Source organism: Dioscorea cayenensis, chromosome 6 (genome assembly GCF_009730915.1).
Source record: "Dioscorea cayenensis subsp. rotundata cultivar TDr96_F1 chromosome 6, TDr96_F1_v2_PseudoChromosome.rev07_lg8_w22 25.fasta, whole genome shotgun sequence".
NCBI classification, from domain to species: domain Eukaryota; kingdom Viridiplantae; phylum Streptophyta; class Magnoliopsida; order Dioscoreales; family Dioscoreaceae; genus Dioscorea; species Dioscorea cayenensis.
In genome coordinates, this window is record NC_052476.1 from 1,715,517 (window position 1) to 1,741,383 (window position 25,867).

At 33.5% G+C, this 25,867-nt stretch overlaps 1 protein-coding gene across 1 annotated transcript; it reads right to left on the reverse strand.

Moving 5' to 3' along the window:
• Nucleotides 1-70: 70 nt before the first annotated feature.
• On the reverse strand, nt 71-3,376 carry LOC120264009 (mRNA turnover protein 4 homolog). The gene is made up of 8 exons (XM_039272000.1): nt 3,286-3,376; nt 3,030-3,195; nt 2,760-2,850; nt 2,609-2,667; nt 1,671-1,731; nt 902-992; nt 703-779; nt 71-443 (listed from the first exon to the last, which is right to left on the reverse strand). Exons 1-8 carry the CDS (start codon nt 3,311-3,313, stop codon nt 327-329), a joined length of 690 nt encoding a protein of 229 aa, XP_039127934.1. The 5' UTR covers nt 3,314-3,376; the 3' UTR covers nt 71-326.
• Nucleotides 3,377-25,867: the final 22,491 nt, after the last annotated feature.

Genomic DNA, 25,867 nt, shown 5'->3' on the forward strand with positions numbered 1-25,867 from the left:
AATTTGTTGTGTTAATTTATAGTAGTTCAAGAACAAAGTCATTTTGGATACAATATAATACTTTCTGATCTGAAAATTCATAAGTTGTCCATCCTCCCCTCAATCAATAATCATGTAAACCCAAAATCTGGCAGACAAGAAGCCTAGCGGCCGTTTTAGTATGAAGTGCCTCTTGAACAAATAAATAATGATACAGACCAAAATTTTGAGAAACTTGTAGGGTCAGAAACATCAAAACAGCACAATGCCACAACAGCCCACCATCACAACTTGTACGTACTACATAAAACAAACTATCACATTGCACTCAGAAGTAATCAAGTAAACTATGAGGATTCGATGTCGGAAAGATCCAACCCTTCTCGATAGACTTCAAAATCATCAGGGCTCCACCGACAAACAAGATGGAGGCGGAAGGTAGCCATTTTTATGCCAAGCAAACGCTGAAAACAGTGAGAGAAGGTAAATGATTAAATTAAGAGTAATATCCAGTAGAAAACTCTGCAAATTTCCATAGTTTTAACTATAGGAAAGAAACTCTTCCTCATTGGCAGCATTAACTTGAAATTATGAGCACTTTTGTTGAGAAAAACGAAGATAAATACATTCAGCAAAATGTCTAACTGCGTGGAGTGTTTATGCAGTGAAAGCCTAACATGATATAGTCAACTATACAAAGGTCCAACTGACAAAAAGACTTACCAATGTGCGGGCTGATTCAGGAGATAAAGGCTTCCCTTCTTCACACACGACAAAATCAGAAACCAGTTCTATCACTCCTGCAATTAAGAGAATGCAAATTCATTAGATAACCAAACAAATGAACTAAGTCAATTACAAGTTCAGGGCTAAATTACATAATTATGAGTTCTAAGAACTAATTAATGGCAAAACAACCCACCTTTATTCAAGCGAACAGGCAAGCCCTGTTTCCGAAGGAAAGGCTCCATTTCATGCGTGAACTGCTCCAATGGGCCCTCTTTTAGTTCTACCTGAAACAAACAAGAATTGGTTTACGCATCTACTTGACAATAAGCTCAGTGTCTTTATTTAGAAGATAACAATATTATCCTCCATAAAAATTTGCATTTACTTTTTATCTTGTTGTACAAATGTTGAATATGACCAAGAGTTCTAATTCCAATCCTTTCATAGCTATAAGCTTACGAGCACCCTATCTGAATATAATCTTCTCTCTTTCATCCTCAATGGCAAAGGCGCATGGATAAAACAGAAACCATGAAATTTTATGTCCTATGGTTGGATGCAACTATATTTCTGTTGTGTTAACTTTTTATATTCATATAATTCTTCCATAACATGCAATAAAGGACACTGAATTCCAAATGTCAGTATGCCCATTATCTTTAACATATGAAGGAAGCTAACCTATCACTATAATACTTATACTGCATGGACTCATCTATCCTAGCATGCCTACTGAAAACTATTAGAATTTGGTTGTGATTTTGGTTGCGCTCAGTTTGCACAAGATTTCTAAAAGCCCATAGCTCACAAGTCATAGCACTCAAAATGGTAGATGGCTAGAAAATTGAACTTCAATACCAAATGCAATAAAATAAGATAGTTAGCTAAGGACACTCTTGATAACAATAAAAAAGATATAATCGTTAAATAGTATCTTCCAGAATCAACAAACCATCACCTACCGTTTCAGTAGCAAGAGCTCCGGTCCTTGCAAAGTCATGTTCCTCATAACCTTCATATAATCTGTCAAGCCAGGAAGATTAATATTAAACTTCTCCACATCTAGAAGTAGCAATTATTTTACGAAACAGATTTATTTGAGACTAAAGTAAAAATCCATTAGTCTATAGGATAAGAAAAGACATGCCACAGAAGCTTCTGACAAACAGTAAGCAAACATGACGAAAAGTAAATGATTATATGTGGGATGCATGAAGCCAAATTGGCCTTATTTAATTGCTAAAAAGTTGTTCTCCTTTTCCACTTTATAATAGCACTGCACTAGGAAGATGAACAGACCCATTATGCTTCACACTAATATAAGTTTAGGATGGAAAATTCTAAGTGACAATTCCACACCAAAAGTAAATCCCTCCCTGCTAACTATAGACTATGCTCTTTCCACACCCATAATTTCGTTCCAGATTTTTCATATATAAATCAAGGTATTCAATCATCATTCCCTCACCATGAAAACAAAGATCCAAAATAAAACTCACGGAGACATCCCACATACAATATCTTGAATATAAACCTTTATAATTATGACGATTTCCTTTTTTTCCTTTCCTTCCAAAGACATCTGAACTGTCAATCTGGATAATATCACATTCGCCCACGGGTGATCACAAAGATGATTTGATGTTATCAAAATGCTTGAGTAAAAGCATCACACACAAAGTATCCGAGAGAATGATTAAAAGTTCATCAATGCTTCGAGTAATGGCCTGTGGAAAGTAGCTATTTACTTCTATGTTTGAACCAAAAAAAAAATTGTCTTGTCTACATATAAGACATCTAAGAACACAAACGCAACAGGAAGAACAAATCAACAAGAAAAAAGATGCCACACTCAATAATAGTAAGCAGCTCAATATTACAATGAGATGAAAACCATCACCTTTGAACCTCATCTCTGCCCAAGTTTGTAAAAAACAGTCCAGAATCACCTTGAAGGAACTAATACAAATCCAACAACATTGTAAGTTCTCATGATTAAAGCTAAATTACTTCAAACTTATACTTAAATTTAAACACACGCACACAACCACCTTTGAAAGTTTATGGATTCCCGGCTTTCCTTCATCAGCTGCAGACCGCCCCAAAGAAAACTGCATCACTTTGTTTGCTCCAAGAAAGAATCTGCCAACCAAAATCAAAATACAACTAAAATCACCAAATTGATATGTAACACACATACAAATCAAATGGGATAAAACAATTCCAATTCCAATTCCAATTCCAAACAATAATTTGTCAACCTCATGGCATAATTAAACAAACACACTTCAAAACATCAAAACTTAAAAAGGAACTCGTACCTACTGCTGGACTTCATCTGCTCCCTGAACTCCTTAAATCTCTGATTCCTCATGTTCTCGAAAGTGAAAACATACACTGAGCTATAATCCTCCAAAGCCTTCTTTATGGAGCTGACAATGGCCTCCTTGTGCGCCTTTCCCTTCTTCTTCGTCTTCGACAAAGTCACTGCACACCAAACCATCAAATCAAGCATGAAAACATCCATAAACATGCGAATCAAAAGAGAATTGAGGAAGAGAAGGGGATTCAACCTACCAGGTCTATCGCGCTTGGATTTCGGCATCGCGCGAGAGATCTATCGTCTTCGGCGGCGTCCAACCTTCTCTCTCTGCCTCGCCCTTGCCTTGAAGAACCATGTTTTAGGGCTTAGGGTTTATATTGGACCGGTCATGGGCCAGGTGACCCATGAGCTGGCCCAAGCCTAGCTGAGTGAGTTCAAAACTTAGGCCCGATTAGCATCAAACAAGTTTTAGGGGCTGTTTGGTTACCTGTAAGTGAAATTACATGTAAATAAAATTACAGTGTAAGTGAAAATCCTGCATTTTAATTTACATCATGTCTGTTTGGTTTGATGTAATTAGAAATGCTGCATTTACTTTTTTTTTGTTTGGTATGATGTAAGTTAAAAGATATGGTTACCATGTAAGTGAAGGGGTGAGATTACCCCTATTATTATTATTATTTTACTAATTAATAATAATTAATCAATTAATTAATTACTTAATTAATATTTTTCATAAAATAATTTCGTCCTAAATGATTAATTTCATTAAATTTATTTTGGAAACTAATCAGTTGATTTAATAAATTACTGATTACATTTAAACAATACATAAATTATTTATTATTCATTATTAATTAATTAATACTTTATATATAATAAATAAATAATTAATTTTATTTTGATTGTTCATCCAAAAAAATTAAAAATATGACATTCAACATTTATAATACACATCACCATAATGATACACAAAAAATACAAACATAAAGTCTTGTTTATCCAAAATATGGCATTCACCATTTATAATACACATCAACATAATGATACATACAAATGCAAACATGAAATCTTGTTCATCCAAAATACGGCATTCAACATTCATAGTACACATCAACATAATGATACACAAAAATACAAACATGAAGCCTTGTTCATCCAAAATAAGACATTCAACATTCATAGTACTTGTGTGATTAAAAAACAAAAAAAAATAAAATAAAATAAACACGTAACAAAGACATCATCCCATGATACTTGTGTGATTAAAACAAAACATAACATTGTCCAAAGACATCATCCCAAGTTAAGATAAAACAACATGATATGGTGTTATAACAACTCATGCTCGACGACCACCCCTTAATTGATCAATAAAATCATCCATCCAAAGGCAACGAAGTGACTGAGTCTTGTTCATAAACCCATTTGCTAAAGGAAGATTTTGAAGTAAATAGTCATATGCCCGTCCAAGATCATATTCGGTGTAGTGCTCACTTAAACTCATAATCTCATCAAGCAATTGCTTACTAATAAATTGACTCTTGTCTCCCTCCAATGCATTTGCAATTCTTCCTAATTGATGCTCAACATTTCGCATGATTTCTTCATCCACTTTAGCACTTTTTCCTTGTTTTTTACCATTTTTGGCTTTGGAGGTGGAGCTCGTCGGTGTGTCATTTGTAGGAGGTTGAGTTTGTCCAATGTCGTCAAAATCATAGAAGCCTTGACTTTGGTCATCAAGATTGATTATTGTCGTTTGTAGTGGTGGTTCCATTTGTGTGCCTAGGCTTCTAGAACTTTGAGCACCTGTTCTCGCAAAAGATCCCGTTGCTTGATCATTTCCACATACAATTGCCATCTCTTCATAGTCCTGAATTGGCTTATTAATATAAATCTCTTCCCCGGGGTGGGCCTACAAAGATAAATACGCAATCTCTAATTAAAGTCAATGCACAAATATTGAAAATATATTATAAAAATTCTAAGTCACTACTTACTTGTATATATATTTGGTATTCCTCCTCTCCCATGATTATTTTTTTCTCCACATCATCCCATGATACACCACTTAAATTCTTAATTTTCTTTATTATTACCCATATTTTTCTTACATACCTAAGCCGATTGAAAACATGTGTGTCACTTACGGCTAAATTGAACCTTTCACCCACAGCCCTAGCAACAGCATTTATAGCAACACTTTTAAATCCCTTGTCAGATTTAAGGCCAAGATTTGCTTGCTCAACCAAAGATGCTTTTATAATTTTGATCCAACAGCCTTTTGGGTTAGAAAAAATCTTCCTCTACCATTTTCCAAGGAGAGTTCTATTAAATTCCTTGAGATTGAGAATGCCCTTGCCACCCATGTTTCTGTTAGGATTATGCCCTCGAATGCCAACGAGGATACTTGTATTAGGGCATTTCATTTGTATTATACATTCTTATTTAGTAGGCATTTATTTTGATGTTCATATAAATCTTGTGATGGCATTATAATTAGTTTTGAATATCATAGTCCATGTGTATTAAGTTAAATCTTCTACTCTTTGTGGGATAAAGAGAATAGCACTAGAAGAGTTTGGTACTTATACACTTAAATAGTTCGCAAATCAGAGAATCTTTAATTGGGCGTTAAAGGTCCGTAAGGATTTGTATGACATATACTTTGACAAAGAGTGCTAGTTGAACAATATGGAAAAGTGGGAGCATATGTCATAAATACATCATTGGGAATTGGTGTATTCGAACATGACTCGCAACAATCCAATCACATGGGTTTTACTCTTTGACAGTCAATGATTGGGATTGTTGGTTATGATCATATGAGTGGACCTTAGACTTGAGATATCATGATCACAATGTACTTGTGACGTCTAGTCTGTTATTAGAGTTGTTAAGCTCAGTTCACCTTTTGGTAGGGCGGACCTTGAAATGCGACTATGTCGGCCAGGTAGCAGTTGTGAGTGATCACCAAGAAGGAATTCGTTCTCTCGGAAGTAAACGAGTCAGTATCCTATGCGACTATAAGTATGTGAGATTAGAAGACCTTGGCCAAGGCAGTCAAACTAATCGTGTGGGACACGAAGGGTAGTTTGGTAATCTGACCCCACTATAGTTATTTACATATAATCGAGTTCAGTGAGTTTGACAATTACCATGGCTCTCACTCGGTTGTGATACAAGAACGTAAGGTTTATACACATATGGTAATCATAATCGGAAAGGTTCGTAATGATCTACTCATTCGTGTTTAATTGGGCTACGACGTGGGGTCACGAGGCTGGCTAGGTGTTACCCACGTCCTTTGGTATCCTCCCATTGCCAATCGAAACGAACCTAGGGAGTCACACTTAAAGTGATAAAGAATCAGTCTCGTTTTGAGTACAGGGGTAAAATTGTCAATTTACAATTTTACTTCATGGGATGAGTGAAATTGTAAATTGATCTAGGTTTTTGTCTTAAGTTTAAATTTTGATTTAAATTCGATGGAGTCGAATAGATAATCAAAATTATGAGGACTCAAAGATAAAAGTGGTTTTAGTTAGATTATGACTCATATTTCTAATAGAACTTCTATGGTAATGTTTATCATATTATGGAGGTTCATATTTTGAATAGGACTTCATAATTGAATGATGTTTATCATGTTATGAAGGTTCATATTTCAAATAGAACTCATAATTGAATAATGTTTATCATGTTTTATGAAGTTTCTATAAATATGACTACTCTCCAACTATAGAATTGACTCAATTAATTCTCTAGTGAGAAAATCCCCTAGCTCTCTCTTCCTCTCTAACCCTAGCCGCTATTTGGAGAAGAAGAGGAGATTGTCTCTTAATTCCGGCGTGTGATCTAGAGGCGTGGAACTTTCGTTCGGCGCTAGGAGATCTACGACAATCCGAGAGATAAGTTCGGCGCATCAAAAGAAAGAAAATCATCAAGAGGTAATTTTCTAGGCCTTTTAATTAAATTACAGTGCTCATTAAAACAATTAGAATATATATCACAAATATATTATTGCTTCTGCATGCCTTTTTAATGTTATTTGATTTTTGCGATATTACCCAACAGTTTCGAGGTCGGCAAATTCTTCTCCAGTCAATTAATCGTTTACCTCTTGAATCTGGATCCGTTTCTTTCCAGAGAAAGTCTCTCTGGATCCTATCTAATTCTTGGATCACCCAATTTGGAAGTTTAAACACAGACATCTAGTACACAGGTATAGTGGATAGAATATAATTAATGAGCGTTAAACAATCCCCGAGAGAAAGGTATATTGCTTGCCAAGGAGTAAGTCTAGATCGGACACATCTAATTAGTTTTGTCCAATCTTAGCACCTTGTTCTCCTGCTAGAAAAGGGAACTCCAAGGTAAGTGATTGTAAGACAGTCTCTTCTACAATTCAACACTAATGCAGAAGCCAAGTTTGGTTGAAAACTGTGATTTGTAGAGTAGAGACAACTTTTCGAGAAGTTGATGGTAAGACCTAAAGATCCTTCGAAAAGATAAAGGATTAACTTAATAATATGAAGATCATCATGTCATTCTTTAGAAAAAATGATAAGATCATCTGCATATTGAAGGCGGCAGACGCTTTCAGAATTATTCAAATGGACTCCAATCAATACTCTGGAAATTAGAGCATGATTGAACATTGCACTCAGAGCGTCAGCAGCTAGAGCAAATAGGAGAGGAGAGAGATGGTCTCCTTGTCTTAAGCCTCTTTTACAGTGAATATATCCTTGAGATGTTTCATTTATAAGGACCTGAGCCTTCTCCGTTTTGAGTATCGTATGGATCCCAAAAATCCATTTGGAACCAAATCCCCTGGCAGCAAATATCTCAAGAAGAAAGTCCCAGTCTAAAGAATCGAAAGCTTTAGCAAAATCCACTTTGAGAGCATAACCAAGTACTTTCCGTTTTTGAAGGTTGAAAATCATTTCCTGTGCCACAATAATGTTATCCACAATGCATTGTCCCTTAATGAACCCAGACTGAGATTCATCCACTAAGTCATCGATAACTAGGCTCAGTCTGGCAGCAAGAATTTTAGAAATGATTTTGCAGGCTGAGTCAATTAAACTGATCGAACGATAATTAGATACTTCGATCGGCGCGTTTTTTTTTTAGGCTATAAGAACAATGTTGACCCTTGGCCCAATTTAGGCATTCAAGATGGATTGAACCCTTATAGAAATCATTACAGAGTTTAATCAGTGAATCCTTTATGAGGTTCCAATGCTTTTGAAAGAAAGAGATGGAGAATCCATCAGGGCCTCGAGCCTTGTCAGCATTGAGATCAAAGACTGCTTGTTTTATCTCCTCAGAAGTAAAGGGACGTTAAGGGAGGAGAGGTTAATTCTTTCCTTGTGAATGAAAAGGTTTTGTCAGTCTAGTAAGAATCTATTTGCAATAGGGGTACCAATCAGTTTGCAAAGTTGATTAGAGAAAACTTTACCAATTTCTTTATCCCCTTCAATCAGGAAACCGTTATGGTAAATTCTAGGAATAAGTTTTTTGTTTCGCCTTCCATTCGCTAGAAGGTGGAAGAACTTTGTATTAGAGTCTCCTTCTTTGAGCCAGGTGTTTCTAGATCTCTGTTTCCAATAAATTTTTTCTTAATTAAAAATAAAAAAAAAGTTCTTGCTGAATTTGAGATCGACGACTGACCTCATCAATAGAGAAGGGTCTGATCTCATTTATTGAATCGAGTGAATCTAATTTTGCAAGTAAGCTTTTCTTTTGAATGTTAAGATTCCCGTAGTTTTCTTTAGCCCAAATGCGGAATTTATATTCAGGAAAGTTAAGTTTTTTGGATATAATGTAAGCTCTGCATCCTGGGGGGTTCACTTTTGACCACCATTCTAGAAGAAGATTTTCTAGAGAATATTCAAGTGCCAGTGTTTTTCAAATCTAAAGATTCGGGGTCTAGATATATAATCACCAAATTCTACACAAATAGAGGAATGGTCATATCCAAATCTAGGTAAAGCAAATTGGGCGGTCCTAGGGTGAATAGAGGTCTAATTATGAGAGAAAAGAAATCTGTCCAATCTCACCCAGATTGGGTCATCTTGCCTATTAGTCAAAGTAAATCCAACCGTGTAGAGGCAGATCTAAAAGGTTAAGTTCTCCTAAGAAATTTTGAGATAAAACAATATCTTTGGAATTTATTTCTCCTTTGTTCTTGTCTTCTGGCGTAAAAATGGTATTGCAATCTCCACAGATCACCCAGGGATCAGAATGCAAATTATTAATAGATTTGAGTTCATTCTAGAAGACAGGTCTAATGGTTCGGTCATTAGGGCCATAGGCATTGGTGCATGCCCATACCGAATTATCGTCTAGATTAGTGTATTTGATTGTATTGGAAAAAGTTCCTTTGTGTAATAAAGTATTACGAACTTGGGTGTGATCCCATGCTATAATGATACCTCCTGCTGAGCCTATGGTTGGTATAAACTCAAAAGTATCCAGGCGGGATCCGTTATCGACCTCCAAATAGAACGATGGAGGTCCTGAATTTTTTTTTATTCTTGTAAGCAAATGATATCAACACTGGAAGAATAAATGATGTCTTTGACTAAGTGGCATTTTGAGGGTCTGCCTAGACCACGAACATTCCAACTTAGGATTTTCATTAAAAGGGGGAAAGTCCAGATTCCAGGTCTCAAGGGAGATCCTGGAGGGTTTGAGAAATTTGCAACCCTATCTGCCTCTAGTTTCCGGATCATGTCAATACATTTGAATTTATGATTAGGTGAACCAAGAGCTTTAACTCCACAAACATTGTTATAATTAAGTAATTGAGCATCATACCCGGAAGAAAATACTGAATCAATAGGATTACGCTTACCTTCTCTTGGATCTTTAGGAATCTTTTTCTTTGAAGATCTGGGAGGGTGAGATAAGAATCCTGCTTCTTCACTGCTTCTTCATTCCAACGGCCTGAAGGTTTCTTGGGTCTGTCACTCCTTCTGACTTGCCTAACGACCGTGGAATGCGGAGGCAGATCAAGAATTTGTGTTTCAGGGATTCAGATAGGGTCAATGTTCCTAGAAACAAAAATCTTAGGGTCTTTCCCTTCCCTGAAAAAATCACGCTCCGTGTTTGAGATTGCTTGGATTTTTCAAGTTTCTGCAATATTCTAGGGGCAGTGGGTGCTAGTGACCTTGTCCATTATATCTCTCTTTTTTTGTATTCTTTTCATTAATTGTGTCCTTATCATTTCAGTCATAGTAATAATCCCCTTGATCCTAGCTTCCAATATTTGATTGTTTAAAACTTCACACATGTTGTTCAAAAGGATATCACATTTGAATTGACTTTGGAAATGTGATCTACTCCAATGTTTGGATTAAATCTTTATCATGTATTCAAATGCTCCTATTGACAGTCCTCTAAAATTTTCTATGGCTTTCATATGCTGACATATATGTTGCCCTAGAACAAGACCAAAGTTGGTCCTTCAATGCTTTGCCTATAAATGTTTTCCTAAAGTTGGTGTGAATATGCCTCACACAATATCTATGTTCATTGTAGGGGAATAACTTAGCTATTGTAGGCACTACTTTCTAATATGGGTGGGTTTGTTACACATACACAGTGATAAGGAGACACCATCATCAACATCCAATGCAGATTGACAAGCATAGGAGTTCAATTGAGAAACAAAAAATCAGTTTTAAATGTCTAATTCATAATTAAAGCTATATATAGGAAATTAAATACTAATTGAAAATCAACATGATACTAATACCTAATCAACATGATACAAAATCAGTAGTTAATTAGAAAAAGATCAGTACAAGTATGATACTCATTAATTATGACAGTGGCATAGCATAACCTAATTAATTAACCAGTATTCAAAGTTAGCATTGTATTGATTCCATTATGAAAAATCAGAACCAACATGAGATTAATAATTAGCATAATACAAAATCAGCAGTTGATTAAAAAAGATTAGAATCAGTATGATGAATTAATTACAACAAAACACAATTAGGACATACAACATTATGAATTAATTCTCACCTTCTGCCTATCAGTCATGAAGGCCCATTTGTGGATGTCAACGTGCAATCCCTAGATTTTGTGCAAGTAGCTGGAGGAACCAGGTCAAGTTCTCTTTGTTCTTTATGTTGACTACAACCCAAGCAATGGGATAAATGCAATTATTTGTAACTATCCCAATAGTTGTCATAAGGATGGAGTATTGCAGGCAGAGGGAGATTGCAGGTTGCGAGAACGTCCCAAAAGCGATCACCGACATCGCCACAATGAGGGGATGGAGGGAGGAGTTAGAGGGGTGGAGGAATGTGAGTGGCAGAGGCTTTCAACCTCCGAGAGGAGCTATACGAGAGCTTGCTTGGTGTCGGTAGCCATGGATGGGGGATGCACCCAGCAGAGTTTATGAGGATTGTTTGGGAAAATTGAGGGTTTTTGTTTGTTTAAAATGGAAAATAACTAAATTGTTGATATATATACACTAAAGTGGATGAATGGATTTCTCTGACTACTACATAAGCAAAGGGTGCAAAAAATTTGGCAGCGACTTGTTTGTGTAACTAAATTAAAAAAATGTGATAGAACTGAGTTAAATTGAAATTTGGTTATCGATTTGAAACAAGACTAAAAGTAATGTGATAAAAAAAACCACATATATATATATATATATATATATATATATATATATATATATATATATATATATATATATATATATATATATATATATATATATATATGTGGATGAGTTAATTATTTATTTATTCAGGGCCGGGTGAAATTGCACTAAGGGGCTGTTTGGTAACCTGCAAGTAGCTGCAACTAGCTGTATTGCAAGTGGAGTTACATGTAAAACATTGTTTGGTTACCTGTGAAAAGCATTTTACATGTAAAATATTTTGCACTTGATTGTACTATTGCAGGATTTCAACTTACGACTACTTTTTCCCGTAAGTTAAAAATCTCGCAAAAATAATAGTTAAAAGCTACCTTCAAGAAAACAAAATAACTTTCCCTTTTTCTTGAATAGCCCCCACCGATCCTCACCGCTCCGTGCTTCTCTTCTTGCTCTGTGCTCAGGTTGGGATCCACCACCAACGACGACAAGGTACTTCTCCTCCCCACCGATTCTTTTTCTTTATTTCGTTCTGGCTTTCGGATGGCTCGGAGATCGATGGAGGTGTGATTAATGGTTGGAGTTCTTCTTCAGGTTGAGATCTGACAGCGGTGGAAGCAGCGACAGCAACGGAGCAGTGAAAGGTGAGGTTTTTTATTTTTTATTTTTTTGTGGGTTTGGATTTGTTTTGATCTTTTGGTGGTGTTTTGTTTGTATTCAAATCTAAGCAGAATTTGAAGTGTGAACGGTAGGCGTTGCTCTGAATTTTTTTTCCTGGTATTCAAAATTTATGGCCTTTCATATGTTAATATCTTTATTAATGAAGCATTAAATTTCATGCCTTTTCCCTGGTATATGAGGTTCAACTAACTTATTTGGTTTATCAAATCTAAGCATCCAATAAAAAATCTAGCGTACCATAAGCTTTGCAGTTTGCATAGAACGGATCTGTAATTTTCCTTCTCTACAAGGTTTATTTATTTTCCTTCTCTCCAAATATACTAAACTTTGTAGTGATGACTTCTATTCTGTCAGTGGAAGCTACTTGGAATTTTATTTTTTAAGAGTTATGATTAGATATATATTTTTTAAAACATAGTTGTTGTGTGCTATTTGTGCAGACCCACCAATAGGTTACATAGAAAAAAGCAGAGAAGATGGGCTTGTATATCTATGTTGTAAAAAAAGCATACCCACAAATGGAACCCACAAAAAAAACACTTCATTTTATTATGCATTTTACTAGTGGGAATTATTTGCTAACCGTAAATCATCTTGTATTATTTTGCACATAAATCATCCCACTATTCTTTCATCGAGATTTGTCATACTTGGATATGTTGATTCTTTCCTTGCATGGTGATATTTATATTTTTTTGGTAATTATTTTAATTATCTTACTTATTGACTATTGCAATATGACTTATAGATGGAGTCAATGTCTGAAGATGAATATGCCGCAATTTCTTCCACTTTATTTGCCACCATCTTTGCGTTAATGTGGTTTAGGAGAAGAAACCTTAGTTTGCCATGGGAGCCTTATTACAATAGAGATGCACAACGAGCAAATTATATTTCAAGAATAATAAATAGCTCCGATGAGGCTAGTATATCTATGTTGAGAATGAAAAGAGCATCATTTTTTGGATTGTGTGATCTTTTAAAAGCAAAAGGATTGCTATACAATACTTTACATGTAAGTGTGGAAGAGCAAGTGACTATGTTTCTTCACATAGTTGGTCATAATGTGAGAAATAGGGTCATTGGAGTTAATTTTCTAAGATCGGGGGAAACGGTTAGCCGATATTTCAATCATGTCTTGTATGCTATTGGAGAACTTCGGGGTGAATTAATCCAACCACCTAATATAGCCACAAGTCCAATCATCACCCAAGATCCAAGGTTTATGCCATACTTTAAGGTAAGAAATATAGATTTAACTCTAAATAATTTTTTAACTAATAGATGCAAGGTGTTAATAATTTTTCATTAATTAATAGGATTGCATTGGAGCACTTGATGGTACACATATTCACGCATCTGTTCCACACGATATTGTAGCTCGTTTCCGTGGAAGAAAGCCTTACCCTAGTCAAAATGTAATTTTGTCATAGGCAAATACTACCTAGTAGACGCCGGATACTCCACCCGACCCGGTTTTATATCACCATTTCGTGGTGTCCGATACCATCTCAAGGAGTTTAGTGCACGAACTCCATCAAATAGCAAGGAGTTGTTTAATTATAGGCATTCCTCTTTGCGCACTTCAGTGGAACGAGCCTTTGGTGCCTTAAAAAAATCGGTTCAAAAATTCTAACAGACTAGACCATTTTTTTCCCATTTCAAACACAAGTGGATATTTTTCATTGCGTGTTGCATACTTCATAATTACATTTTTACAAAGAGGTAATGATATATATGTACCAAATATTGAAGATTGGGAACCAAACACAAATGTACGTGAGGTGAGAACGCAAGCCCAAGCTCGTGAAGAAACAAGGGAATGGTGTGCAATACGAGAAACAATTATGAATGATATGTGGATTAATAGATAAATCTAACTTCCTATGTTTTTTTAAGCAAAAATTGGGCTTACGGAATGCTATATGCTTTCCAAATTTTGTTGTTTAATTATACAAAACAAATCATGTGGTGCAACTTGTTTATGTGTTGTTTTTCGTTTGTGATCTTATTCAATGTTTCCTTACATTTTTTTGAAAATGAGTTTGTTATACCTTGCCCATTATTGAATAAGATCAATTTTGATATAATTACCTCAATGCTAATTATGTGATACAGATGGAGTCTCAAAACTTAACACAAGAAAGCCATGACTCTGTTGGAAGGAAAACATCAACTAATTTCCGATGGACAGCTATCATGACATCTTTCATCAAGGAACTGGTTTCAAAATGCACAAAGAAATAAATCCTTCTTCTGGGCAGGATTACTCACTACACTGAACCCTTTTCAAGCTTGCATTTCCAAATCTGTTAGAAGTGGAGCCAATACTTCTCTTTGGTCAGACAGATGGTTAGATGGTAGCTTACTTAATAACTCCTGGCCAAACCTGTTTCAAGAGTGCTTATTTGCAAGGATTACTTTAAGAAAATTTATTCTCTCTGATTCTCCATTATCCCTATTCTGATCAGCTACTATAGATGATATAACCCCACTTTTGAACATTATTCCGAGTTGCAATAACCTTAAGAAAGATTGCATTCTTTGGTCTTTGGATAAAAGAGGCATTTTCTCAGTTAAATCTTTCTACTACTTCCTAATGGATGGTGGGATCCGATGTCCACTCTATCGCAATTATGGAAAATTCATTGCCCTAGCAAAATCACATTATTTTGTTGATTTGCACTAGAAGACAAAATTATGACTCTCTCAAACCTTTTCAAAAAAGGGTGCAACCAAAAATGCCACATATATTTGTGTCCTTTGTCACAAAGCCACTGAAACTGTGGACCACCTTTTTCTTAACTTTGACTTTGCCAAGAAACTTTGGTCATTCTTTTTCCAAGCTATTGTCCTTCAATTATTCTTGTCTTTGATCTCCAGTATCTGGACCTCTTGGCTCACAACGCTTGTTTCAGATCAACAACTCCAGACCGATCTTTGTGGCAGAGCCATTTTCTAGTAAATTTAGCTAGAACGAAATAATCGTATTTTTAATTCAATTGCTTCACCTATTCAAAGAAATTTTTTTTTTTAAATTGCAAACTTACTTCTTCTTTGTTTTCCACAAGTCCAAAGTCCCAGCAACAATCTTTTATGGAAGCATCTCAAAAGATCAAGTGCTCCCTCAACTTTATGAGAGCTAGAGGAGCAGATATTACAGGCGAAAAAGAGATCACCCATACCCAGGAGTAATTCCCTTACCCACTTTTGGCTCAGAATGGCCTTTGCTACTATCGTCAGTATTCGCCATTCCAGCTAGCTTTTCCTTCTCTGTTGATTTTATCCTGTTTTTCATTTTAGTCTTTTTTTTCTAGTCACTTCTAGTAAGAGATTGTTGTTTCCTCTTTTTTGTGTTCTTGTTCTCTTGTTATGTTCTTTTTTTCTGTACTCTTTTTTTAATAAAGCAGTGATTTATCTACTTTTATCAAAAAAATACTAATAAATATAGATAATACATTAGATATCCTCGTTTATAAACAACCTGATAAAAAATAATAATAACACAAACAAAAAAGAATTTATATTTGTAATATTCTCATTTATTTTGTTATTCAATATATTAATAATTAAAAAAAAAAGAGTGCTTGCTGCCAATGCCTATGCCAACTCACATGACTAGGCCGAAGATAAAACTTATTGATGGAAAAGAAAAAAGAAGAAGATAACATTTTCATTGAATAGAAAAACGTACTAGCTGCTAAATAGTAAATACAAGATGTACTATTTGATTACTTAGCTTAAAAAAGCTTTCATTTAAAGAAAAAGAAAAATAATATTAATTAAAACAGCATAGCTCCTCCTTAAAGATTCTTGGTGCGAGCGGTCTTACCCATTCACGAACCTTAACATTAAACTTCCGGAAAAAGAACCCATTGAGCTTCAAAGAAACCTTGTAATACATCCTGCAAATAAAAATAAAAATAGTATTAAAATCAAAAGTGAATAGAAGAGAACTCAAATTAACGTGAAAAGATCATATAAGCATTTTAACCTGGACTGGAGAAGGTGATGGATCCATGAACATAATATGGTGACTATGCATATTGTTGAGATGCCTTGAATTTAATTGTGATGGTAACCCTATCCGAATTATGACTTGACCCAAGTTTAAGGAGTTAACCCTAAATTAAAAAATTCAATGAAGATTTGTGATGTGGTTTTTGGCTTGGGCCTGACCAACAGACTGGACAGATTAACTGATCCATTATGGTTATATTATTTTATTTTAATTCGGATATATATAGGGTTTTTCTGAATTGTCTATAGAAGAATAAGAAATCTCTATCTCTTTGCCAGTGAACGTAAGTCACATAGACCGAACCACGTAAATCCCTGTGTGTTATTTTTTTTTTTTTTCTCTATATTATTGTTGTGTTTCGCATAATATATATATATATAGAAATAGGGATTTGAATTAGAAATACTTTTTAATATAAAAACATATTTGGTCTCTACTTTTTAATATAAAAACATATTTGGTCTCTGTTGGCAGGCTGCAAATTAACAACCACCCAGGCTCACTCTTCCCAATCAGGCACACTCGTTGCCAGGTTTTGTTATCACTCTCGTTGCAAGGCATAGAGAGTTTTTTTTTTTCCAAAACAATTCAGAAAACTATCGGGTTTTAGGTACAAAAGAAGCATATTATTATTTATATAATTTATTATGTATCAATGAGACTAAAATATGCTTATGAATGTCTCGTTGCCTTGCTAATCTTGTTTAGATTTAATTTAATTATTGTGTACGTTTTTTTAATACGGTATTGATACGGGATTAAAGCTCTCCCAAGCCTAGCTGAGTTCAAAACTTAGGCCCAATTAGCATCACACAAGTTTTAATGCAATTTGACCCGGCCCTGAATAAATAAATAATTAACTCATCCACACTGGTTGATCACCTACTTTAGTCTTGTTTATCCACTTTATTCAAAAACCCTACTTTTAGTCTTGTTTCAAATCGATCATCAAATTTCAATTTAATTAACTTCTGTCAAAGTTTTTTTAATTTAATTACACATGCAAGTCACTGTCAATTTTTTGCACCCTTTGCTTATGTAGCAGTCAAAGAAATCCATTCATTCACTTTAGTGTATATATATATATATATATATCAACAATTTAGTTACTTTCCGTTTTAAACAAACAAAAACCCTCAATTTTCCCTAACAATCCTCATAAACTCCGTTGGGTGCATCCCCCATCCATGGCTACTGACACCAAGCAAGCTCTAGGAGAGCTCCTCTCGGAGGTTGAAAGCCTCCACCACTCACATTCCTCCAACCCTCTATCTAACTTCTCTCTCCATCCCCTCACTGACAATTTGGATGACCTTTTTAACACATCATAGTTGACTTACCTAAAAGAAAAAAAAAGTCAAAAGTTAAGTAACCATAATAAAAAATAAAAAATAAAAAATAAATCCTCTAAAGAATTATATGTATATATAACCTAATAAAGCTGTTATAGTTTGATAATTCTCCTAAATTGCTTGTGCTCCTTAATAAAATCACATATCCCCATATACACCATTAAAATACATTATAAACTATACAAAAAAAAAAAAGATTTTTTATAATAAAAAATAGAATTTTATTTAAATTCCTAATCCACCCCTTGTAATATTAACTTTTATTCAGATTTGGAGAACAAAACTAGTTTGAACTTTTTAAAATATATATGTAAACAATAATAATTTAATAATCATTAAAAATTTTGGAGGTATATAGTATATACGCAGATTTTTTTTTTGTTTGTCATTTAACTTGCGCTAATATATTTTGGGTATAGAGTATATATATAGATAGATTAGAGAGTGCATATAGAAGAAGTCCATATATATTTAAAAATTTAGTTGGTGATGCATTTCCTTCAATTAATACACTATCATGTAGAAGATATTACCTGATACAAATATACAATAGAGGAGATCTTCTTTAGTGCGGAAATAAATAAACTCCAATATAATGGCAAAGATCCTGTTTCCTAATATAATACATAGATATTTAATTCCCAACATAAGAAATAAATCATCCCTAATATATTGTAGGAAATATTTATAAAAAACAATCACTTAAGAGTTTCCATACATCGGTCAACTATGCTCTATTAAAAAAAAAAGGATTTTATTAAAAAAATCACTAAACGCCAAAAGTAAAGCTTCAAAAATCAACTCGATCTAATTAACTACTATAGAGAGAGACCTTGATGCCTAATATATGCCTCGTCATCAACATTATTCTTCATGTTGCGGCATATCTTCCTTCGCCATTTTTTGATGCAATTGTTCTTTTTTAGCTTTAATTATGCTGCCAAGATACTTTGACACTATGTTTATGCTGTCTTTTGCAAAACTTTTTAATATTATATTGGCTTCCAATTTTTCTCGCCCTTCTTCTATTATTAAGTTGCCTTTTCCTTTCTCTTGCTCGTCTTCTAATATAAAGCTGACTTTCCGTATCTCTTGCCCTTCTTTCAATAATATTGCATTGAATTCCATCTTACTTCGCTCTTCTTCAAACTCGCCTTTGAATACTATGGCTTCACATTGCTCATTTAGTTTGTCTGACCATTTCCTTGTAGTAAACTTTTGACGTTGTAAAAACCTAGAGAGTACATGAAGCATTTTGATGAAAGTTTTGCTTCTTTGGTGATCAAAGTGGATTGATATCTATCTATATATATATATATAGATATATATAGATGGATAGATGGATAGATGGATATTTAATTTACAGTTTTGATTCTTTACATTTGTTTCTTATTAGCAAATCTTATCTCTTGGAGCATTTCAAATATTTATATATATTATGAAGAATATTTTTATATAAAAACTTATATGTATATATCTAACATAATGAAGTGTTTTTTCCTGATATAACCTAGAAAATTTTCCAAATTATGTATGCTCCTTAATAATATCACATGTCATGTATAACATTTAAAATACATTTTAAATTTGATTTGTTTGCAACTTTGTTATATACTCTTCTACAGATATAAATCATGAAAATATATTATACATTATATAAATATTAATATTCTATAATAACAAAAATAGTTTTTTTAGAAAGACAACAAACATCAGAACCCAGGACGTGTACGTGTGGAGAGCACGACCCATGTGCCCTCACCTTGAGTAGGACATGAAATTCGATCCATGGTCTTCTCTGGGAAACAAACGTCTTAAACAAACAGAATTTTACTTAATATATAAAGTATCTATGTTAAGATAATTTTTATTTAGGCATAATGAATAAAACTAACTTAAATCTTTTGAAATATATATGTAAATTATTAACTTAATATTATAACCAGCAGAGGCTTTTAGAGGTATATACTATATAAATGAAATAGATAAAGAGATTCTTAGGTTTTTTTAGTTATTGAATATGTAATAATATAATGGTATATACATGGGTTGGAAGGGTACATATAAAAATATTTTATAGAGAGTGTTTATATATATATATATATATTGAAATGAAAAAAAGTTAAAAACTGCAACCCTAACGCCACCAACACTTGCATTTTATGTTCCAATAACTCGAAAATAGTGTAACACCTTTTCCTGGAGTGTAATTTCTCGAGGGCCTATATGGTCATTTTTCAGACAAATAATTGATCTTCGCCCTCCCAATATTTGGTCCAATTGGTTATCCTCTTTAACTTCTTCTCGTAGGAACCTGTGGTATCTTTGTTCTAGAGTCATCATCTGGAATATTTGGCTTGAACAAAACAATCAGTCCCAGCCTGTTGCAACTTTATATTATTGATTTCTCTGTTTTTCTCATCTCTGATGAGGAGACTCACTTGTTTCACTAAATAATAATAATAAGAAGAAGAAGAAAAAGTTCCAAAGAAAAAACCAAAAACTATAGTTTCATCTTGCTGCCTTATCCTATCTTCCTTCCATCCCATGATTTTGGTCCAAACTGTTCTTGTGCTTCGTCCATACATTTAAAAACTAAGTTTTCAAAATCCTTTCTCACCTCCTCTCGCTTATCATCCGCAAAGCCTTCCAATATTAAGTTGGCTTCCATTTTCTCTGGTTCTTCTATTATAAACTTGGCTTCCATTTTCTCTAGTCCTTCTTCTAATATTAAGTTGGCTTCTGCTAACTTCTTTGAACCTTCTTCTTCTATTATTAAGTTGCCTTTCGCTTTCTCTAGACCCCCTTCCTTGTTGCTTTTCAATACAAATTTGAGTTTCTCTCGCCCTCCTCCTGCTTTTAATGGAAGATGCTCTTCGCATTGCCTTGCAACAGCTATTAATTGACGTTCCACAAGTGTAACGAGGATGCGAAACATACTCATGTTTGATTCTTGGTGATCAATCTTAGATATGACACTAAATGAAGAGGATTGTTATATATATATATCTAGATAGACATATGGATATATAGATATTGATTAGTTATACATGTTGTTGATAAATAGATATCACTTTATAGTAATGATAATTTTTTATGATATTGTCGATAGATATTATCCTTATATAACGTGTTACAAATATTTAAATTTAACTAATCTGTTTTAATTAGTTCCGTATTTTAAAATTATCCTTATAGAAACAATCTCAATTTTCCTTTCTAGTTTAAAACAACTAAAGTTATATTTTATTTTACAAAATTTATTTTAAATTTTGTTATTGTTTTTTTTTGGTTAAAAATGGATAAACAATTATTATTAAAAAAAAAACAGTACAACAACCAAAAAGCCTCCACTAGTAGTGGAAGATAAACATAAAACGAACCCACCCTAACATCAAAAAAAAAAAACCAACAACCTCTTGAGAGAGAGGATAGAAGTCATAACCTCCAAAGATAGACTAAAACTCAAAATTGCTAGCATGATCTTAGAAGGGCCACCAAATTAAATCATCAGGGTTGCTAGCTCCCTCTGAATAAGCCCCAAGGAACTCCAAAATGTGCTTAACTACTGTGATAGAGTCTTCTAATTTTATACTTTTAGCATATGTCATTTCATGAGGTATGTTGACTATCCCTTTCTTCCTTGAAAATCTAGGTAAAAGGACCAGGAAACCTGTCTTCCATCCTGACGATGTCCTCTTTTGTCCTCTTTTGTCGTTCACTTCTTCTAGCACTATGATGATAGTCCTGGACCAATGATCAATGCCCTCTAACAAGGAGTTTAAATCCTTAAATTTTGTTACCGTCTGTTTTAGGAATTTTTGGGAAAGAGGAGCGGGGCGAATCCACTAGAGACCCATGGACGTGTACAAGCCTCGGTGGAATAAATAGGGACGGGGCTGCCCGTACACAACAACTATTCACAACTCCCAGAAATTTACCAAGAATCGAACTCTGACAACCCGTGTACCAATAGACCCGAGGTCGTTGGCATTTTTTTAGGAATCATTGACCAAATTCCCATATTAACATGCCGCTTAAAACTAGGAATAAGGTCCCGGTTTAGTAAAGGTTTCCCAACATCAAAATAAGAAACCAATGAAACATCTGCCAATAGATTAGAAATACTGTTTTGGAAAAAAAAAAACACAAGTATTATCATGGTTATTGGGTTCATTAATGTGGGCCACGCTCTAAATTGGCTGTAAAATTGAAGAGGATTCAAGTGTGCATGTCTGGTTATATGGCACTAGCTTGGTTTCATGTGAGCTTGCTTTCTGATTACAAGTTGGCTCAATCTGGTCCAATTCATCCATTAGGTTTAGACTAGAGATGCAAGTGAGGCGGGGATCCCCGAAACATCCCCCGCAGAGCTGGGAGCGGGAAAAAAATTCCTCCCCGCCCCGCTCCCCGATTCCTCAAGCCCCGCTGGATTCCCCAACAAAAAATAATATATTATAAATTTTTAGTTTATTTATTAAAGATTATTTCAACATCAATATAATATTATATATAATCAATAAATATTTATTTGTTAATATTTATTTGTAATTTTAATTTAGTCTTAAACTTTATGTTATTTGTATAACTTAATTTGTACCTTAATGTTGTTGTTTCATCATATTAGAAGAAATATTTTGTGTGAATTTTTGTTTTATATATGATGTGTATGATGTAAAAAAAAAACTTTGGTTGAGAATTTTTATTTTATTTCATGATACATTATAATTTTTTTTTCAATTGTATATAGCATCTTTAGCTTTAGAAATATTATAGTTATTTACAGGAAATTCTTCTTTGTATTTTTTTAGTTTAGTGTTTAAGTATAACCCAAATGAAATTTTTTGATGGCTTTTGATTATAATTTTTGTATCAATGTTTTGGGCGGGGCAGGGATCCCCGCGGGGAAGTGAGCGGGAGAAATTTTTTTCATCAAGAAATTTTAAACCGGGGAATCCCAGCCCCGTGGAGAGTGGGGATGGGGACGGTTCCATTCCTAGTTTAGACTTGATTTGGTTGTCTGAATTAAAGTGTCGAACCCTAAGATACAAATCGATTTGATGCTTAAGTCACCTTGCCTTGTGTGAACCATCTTAAATTCAATATCCCTAGGCAAAGCGAGTCACATCAAGTCCGAGTCTGTGTTAGCAACCTCTTGTGGAGCAACATGGAGAGTTGGGTTAACAACACGCACTTAACTTGTTCCTCCCATAAAGGCTTTGCAAGCACTGAATGTACATCTTCGTCGGTGATGATGGCTTTCAATTTTGATTCTTAAGGGATTTTCATGCGCGCGAGAGAGTGCAACTGCCCGGAAAGTAACATGCACTCCCCTATCGTATTATCGTACTCTATTTTTTTTTTTTTTTGGCACAGGACGATAAACGTCACGGTCTCCCCACTGAGAGAAGTCAAGAACAGACGCCAGAGCATCGCTCCACAGAACTCTCACCCAAGCACAAAGCATCGCGTGGAGTAAGGCTCGAACACGCGATCTCCATGAAACTCTTGGTGACCGGGTACCACTAGGCCATTAGACCGGTGGTATTATCATACTCTATTTGAAAGGTAAAGCGCACCAGCTTTAGTCAGAAATTTAAAAAAGGGGTGTTGCTCTTTCTCAACACTGCCTGAGGAGTAACGGCATGCCATCTACCCTGATAAAATGGGGAATTAGAATTACCAACCTCCACCTCATTTACTTGGGAGGACAAAGATTGTGCGGATGAGATATTAATCACCCACCTTCACCAGAGCTTCACCTTTTCAGAATCTAGGTATTTCATGCATGTGTCTAGTGGAGCATCAACATTGCACAACACGCCCCGGAAAAGATTTATAAATCCTTTTAAATTTATATATAATAATTATATAAAATATTATGTTTATTTATGATTATACTCGTAGATATATGGATTTTTATTTTAAAAATATTTATAACACTAACTTTATGTAAAAATTATGTAAATATATAATATTATTTTAGTTTATAATTATTTTCCTAAAAATAATTAAAAATAGAAGGATGGTGTAAATTTGACAAATTCCCTATTTCTGTACTCATTGAAAACACACATGCTATGTATAACCGTTAAAAATTTGATTTGTTTATATATATATATATATATATATATATATATATATATATATATATATATGCATAAAATTTCTATAAGTGAAGAAAAAAAATCTGTAATATAGTGTAGAAGATTTCATAAAGAAATTATATTAAAATAACAAATTTTTTTTAAATATCATTTCTGATATTTTTTTTCTTTTAATAAAAGAGGCAAAACTCTTAGGTTAGTCAGGGGACATGCCCACACGCCCTCAATTTTGGTTATTGAGATCCGCACTTTGCTAACCGCCTGGATGGTCTTGTGACTCTTGTCTTATCTTATTTAATACTGATTCAATTTAAATATCTTTTTAAAGAAAAATTTTCAAATAGAAATATATTATCTTATCTGAGATATTAAATATAATTTATACATATATTTCAGTTGTTAATTCAATTTGGGATATTAATATATTTTTAAAATAATCTTTAAAATACAGAGATGAGTTAATTTATTTTACAAGTTATAATATATTAAAGTTAACTTTTGCTAATTATTAATTATTTAATTAGATCTAAGATTATTTTTTAAAAATAACTTTTAAAAGCATGGAGATAGGTTATCTTATTTCATACTATATTGCAATTAAATTGTATTGTTATTGTTATTTCAAATGTAATAAAATAAGTTTTTAAACTATGATGTAAGTTCTTTTTTTTATAATATTTTAAATTATATTTCTGTCAATTAATAAATTATTTATATAAGAAGTAAATAAGATGTCTATATAAGTTTTTATTTTCTTTTAAATTCAATTTTTGAGATTATTATTTTGGAAAATATAAATTACAAGATTATAAAAAATCATTCTATTATCCCTCCTGTGCAATGTATAACTCTAGTTATATCATTATAACATTAACAATAATTCTAAAATCATATTCTACAAAGTTAACTTGTTTATAAATAAAGCTATCTTTCACAGTTTCTATAAATATATCAAATATTTATAGATTTAAAATTGTTTGAAATTTTTAAAATAACTTTAAACTTTAAAAATATTTATTTAGAAATGAAAAATAATTCAATTTATAATTATAAAATACCAAAATACTGAAAAATAGAATTAAATAAATTTTATATATTTGTAAGATATTATATGATGATAATATTATGGTAGATATGTAGAAATCCATTTATTTATATAAATATATATAAATAGGTAGGTATCTATCTATATGTTTATATCACTCTCTGTGTAACAATTTTCCTTTTGTTGCTACATCTTAGAACATCTATAATTAAATATAATGGCTTTTAAACTTTCCATCAATAAGCGCTCTTTGTTTACTGTTATCCTCATCCCTGGTGAAGATATCAGCTCCTCTTATTATTGTTTGCCAGTTCGATTTTTTTCTTTCTGTACTTGGTACTTTTTGTTCTTTTTTTCTAATAAATCCATAATTTATTCACTTTATTAAAAAAATAATAATAATAAACGCTCTCATTGAGCGCTCAACTAGTGGGTTCAATGAAAATTTTTTATTTAAAAAATATTTTTTTTTAATTCAAATAAAAGCATGTGGCCATCATATATTTATTTTTAAAATATAAACGTACGGATGCAACGACTAATAATTTTTTAAAATTTTTTTGTCCTTAATTTATTGGAGAAATAATGCTTAGCAATTTGGATGTTAAAAATATGTGTTTTTAATATTTTCTTCAGCATGGAGTATGGACAATAGTTAGTGAATGGTGAAACGTTGCAGAGCAGCAGAGCAGCAAGCGTGATCGATCCTACGGCTACAAATTCATGTTGCTTGAAACTACACCGTTCGATCAAAAGAACGTGCATGCATGGCGACGTGCACAAGAGACGACAAATGGTACCTCGCTACTGCAGAAGCTTCTGTTCTGATGAGCTGTGGATTAATGCATGCATGCATGCCTGCCTGCCTGCCGTTGGATTTATTCGATTGGGATTCATCCAGCCCTCAATCGCACATCTCACAAAATTAATCATTAAAATTGTATAAGGATTATATATTTGTAGAGTACTAATAAATATAGATAATACATTATCCTCGT